Below are 4481 nucleotides of genomic sequence, written 5' to 3' on the forward strand. Positions count from 1 at the left end.
CCAATTCTGGGTTTATCTCTACCAACAAACAAGAGACCAGGAGATAGAATATAAAATTCTTCCTCTCCAATTCTGGGTTTATCTCTACCAACAAACAAGAGACCGGGAGATAGAATATAAAATTCTTCCTCTCTGATTTCGGGTTCGTTGTCCTATATAGGAAGCGCAACCTATTCACACTTTAAAATCCATATCACATGGGGGATGTTATCTCTATCCCTTATTAGAGATAAGCCTACATCTAACACATGTAGCCTACATATTCAATATGATAGTTCAAAGCCTAAAAGAGTTTAATTCTTTTAGCGCAACGTTATATGTGAAACGGACTTAGATAATTCACATACTAGCCCGACTCAAACGGTAGTTGGTAAAGGCATATCAAATCCGTTGATGGCTGAGGATTTGCCAAAAATCCTATAAGTATTATGACTATTTATTCTAAACAAGAATGAGTAATCATAATAAAATCTCAATAAAAAAGAAAAGTTCATTGTATTAACCAAAAGAGTTCAAGCAAAGCAGCACAAAAGAAAAGATGCATGTTTTCAAAATTACAATAATTTGTAATGACGGAATTCATCTTCTAATTTAGAAAGCTTTGTCGCGTAAGCCAATTCGAGCTCAGGTATCAGTTTGGCTTTAAATTTTCTTTCATCGATACTTTGAATTCTGGCAACCTCTTGTTCTTTGTCATCAAAAGTCTTGTTCTGGAAATTAAGTTGCCGGAGTATATCCACCTCAGCTTGAGTTACTTCTGCTAGATCAGACTCCAAAAATTCGCAAGCATCCTTAGCTTCGGCAAGTCGTTTCTCTAACTGGGCTACCTCTGTCCGACGTGATTCCAAATCACGATACAGGTCTACCTTGATTTGAGCTTTCTTGGCAGCACTCACCCGGAGTTGATCAATGCGAGTCTTCAGTGTTTGAAGTTCGGATTCAGCGGATTTCTGAGAATCACGCCATGCTTGTAGCCTCAGGTCCATTTCGGAAGCGATGTAAGAAGGTGCGCCATCAACTCGAAAGTTCTGTAACTGTTCAATGTGTTGTTTAAGATCGACCAAATAAGCTTCTATGGAGTTAGATAATTCGGTGCACCCCTGTTCTTTAATTCCTGATACATGGCGATCGAGAGACTTCCTGAAAAGTTCAAATGGTGAACCTTTAAGAAGAATCCGATCGACCATGGCGTTTAAGAAATGAACGAAGCTTTGGACGTCAACACAGAGGGCAGCTTTGTCCGGATCTTCATCTGCCAATAAAACTTGAATCCGCTCGGACAATGAAGAAGAAATAGCTGCAAAGAGAACAAATAAGTTAAGTACAAGAATATGTACGCTCGCTGGAAGAATTCACGACCGAGTTACCTTGGCTTGTTGAGGTCAGAGCAGATTCTATAACAACAGGGATCTGTTCAGGAATAACGATCGTCGGTTGAGTTACTATAGGAGACGGTTGTTCACCTGAAACACCTGATGGCTTCGGATCCAAAGCGACAAAATCTTGAGGAACAAGTTCTGTCAACGAGAAAAGGATGAATGATCACTCCGCAAGTATTAATCCAACTTCAAAGCACGATTAGACAAATATTCAATTGTTTCATATTAAAACTTGAAAACTCAAAACCATGTATGTATATATATAACTAAATATACATAGAAGCCAAAACTTAACTTATGTATATATATATAACTATATATATATATATAAAGAAACCAATAAAATGTGTGTGCATATTATATTGAGCTTAAAGTACCAACACACATAATATAACACCTAATCTAAATGTTACCCAAGCAATCTTGATTTTCAATAAGCTTGACTTAGTATACTTGCGGATGAAGCTTGAACTTGAATCTTTAACTTGAATTGCATTGCTTCACTCCACAATTCCGCCAACATCCGTTGGATATGATCGTGAATGCGCAATTCCATCCATCATCCAACATATTATTTACCTAGAATAAATATAAAACACAAACACTAGACAAACAATATTACATGTAAATTGTTTGTAAATCATCATCAAAACAAGAAGGCCAACAACCATGACCTAACACAATCTGATAGGATCAAACATACTACACACTACAAAAATGTTACAAGTTATAGGTAGGATCCTTTAACTTTTACACATTGTGTTCAAGTCCCTTGTGTATGAGACATAGGGTGATCCACATAGATTACATTTTCCCGTTCTACATAGATAAAGCTATTTCGATGTCCATATGCACTAGTTTAAGATCCACTTACAGCATAAGAGTCAATATCACGCGAATAGAGACAATTCTCTCCATTAGATAAAATGTTTCTTTCAGTAGCCCACCCTACTACTTGGGTGTACTCATTCACTATTAAGTGTGCCCTACATCACTTGTATATCCTGTACTGGTTGACCTTAAAAACCTATTTTTTCAAAGGTCTTGCATTCAGTTAGAAGATTTCTCAAGTCCTAGACTTAATTCTTCCTCATGAACTCGAACTCCCCATTGATTGTTGTTTTCCACTTTTTTACTATAGACCTAGAAATTGTCCTCACATGATTTAAGCTTCGCAATAACATGTGTTGCAGCCATGAACATTTCCCCATTGTTCTAAAAAAATATCGTCTTTATACAAGTCCATGGAATGATCTCTAAGGGAGTGAGATTCCATAGATGGCTTCAAGTCATCTAAAAATATCTTGCTCTCACTATCCCTAGCTGGTAGAGGAACTAATTAATCCTTCATTGCTAAATCCATGATAGTCTCCTCAATCTCATATGAGCCTAAATCTTAACCTTTTTTGTGCAAGAATCCTCCTTGTGGAACTCAATATACCATAACTATTTTAGTCACAGAGTCATCATATTACCTACAAGNAAAATAGTGTATGAAAAAAAAGTTTTCACATTCTTGGGTCCAAACTTCTCATCCAATAAAAAAAGTTGTATATGAAAGCAATACTCCCACATGGATGTAGTGATCCAACGTACGCCCTCGACTTCACATGACTCATAGAGTATTGACTGTACCGATCTCAAAGGTATACGGTTCAGAATATATATCACTATCAATAGAACATCTCCCCAAGACCTAATGGGTAGCAATTCTGAATTATATCTAGTAGAGTTATATTCCTAATTTCTGAAAAATACCATTTTATAGCAGAATATAGGATATCATCAACTATATGATTTTTCTTTTATTTTGATATAGTTACTTAAACTTTCAAGATAGATAATCTCTCACGATTAATATGCAAAGCCCTAATGCTTTTGTTTAACTAATTACCCACCTTGCTGATTTAGCACTTGAAACTATTTCATGCACTCAATTAGGAGCGAAATCAAATACACATGATCGTATATAGAGCTTCTCTTTAAACAAGAGGAATTTGGGCCTTCTGTTTTGTACCTTCATAAATATTGTTTTACATATAACAGAGTGAACAAATTACAATTGAGGTACTCATAGCTTGCCAAAATGACTCTCCAGTGGTTTTTCCCATGAGACCATACTCATGGAAGGATAAATACCCTAGTACATATACTAAGGAGGTCGCCCTAGTGAGCCTTCATGTGTCCTCTAATGCAACTTCATCTAATATACCATAAATTAGATCCAATCTTAATCCATGACACAATATAAAATAGAAGATAACACAATTACCTTGTAATGAGTTACATTCTAAAATCAACGAAGCTATTAGCTTGGCTTTATAAGTAGAGAAATCTCAAAGTAAATCTAAGTAAGTTACCCACAAAAGGAAAATCATCTAGAATCCCACAAGTCTAACTACCTAGAGACGATTCCTTACTCTTAATGAGAGCATATAGAATATCTTGAGAGATATATTTGTTCCCTAACCTCAAAGGAGACCCCTGTGCATCAGTACTTAGCACCATTACATAATCCCTAGCTAGATCTTTCTGCTCTAATTCCAGATTCAATACTTCCTCCTGCCCCACAGATGCCTTCTGTGAATCCCAAGTTTTATCGGTTGTGCGCCCTTTTGCATGACAATATTGGCTTGTTTGAAGTGAAATCAATTAATCTTTCTCTTATTAGCTGGATTTTTCACCTTTTAATTGCTTTATTTATTTTAGAATATATTCTAAAAACTCTCTTGATGTACCTATTGCAACTAGGCTCTCAGCCTTGTGCCTCGAGTATCCAGCTTCCATAGTTGAAGTAGACATTTTAGCCTTAAATATGCCCTAGTGTTTAGACTCCAACTTCACTTTTAATTTCACATATCTAGATGTATCACATCTACAATGTGCAATAAACGTAACAAATATCTTTCTTAGAGTTATGCAAAGCCTAAATAACTGCTCGGATCTACCGCTTCATGCTCGACATAGTTCCAACTATCTCATGATCCCTAATTATAGATGTTAACATCTGAAATTAAATTTGATATTCTCCCTAGCAATCATCTCAATTGAATCCAACTTAATGATAAGAACTTGGATCCTCGTTGAAGGGATATACCTGAA

The 4481-nt window shown here is 36.0% G+C and overlaps 1 protein-coding gene across 1 annotated transcript; it reads right to left on the reverse strand.

Annotated features, from left to right (window-relative positions):
• LOC109821338 lies at window positions 432-4181 on the reverse strand. The gene is made up of 4 exons (XM_020387527.1): window positions 4118-4181; window positions 3782-3991; window positions 1368-1517; window positions 432-1297 (listed from the first exon to the last, which is right to left on the reverse strand). The coding sequence occupies exons 1-4, from the start codon at window positions 4179-4181 to the stop codon at window positions 555-557; spliced, it is 1167 nt and encodes a 388-aa protein (XP_020243116.1). The 3' UTR covers window positions 432-554.

Source organism: Asparagus officinalis, chromosome 8 (assembly GCF_001876935.1).
Source record: "Asparagus officinalis chromosome 8, Aspof.V1, whole genome shotgun sequence".
In the NCBI taxonomy this organism is placed as follows: Eukaryota; Viridiplantae; Streptophyta; class Magnoliopsida; order Asparagales; family Asparagaceae; genus Asparagus; species Asparagus officinalis.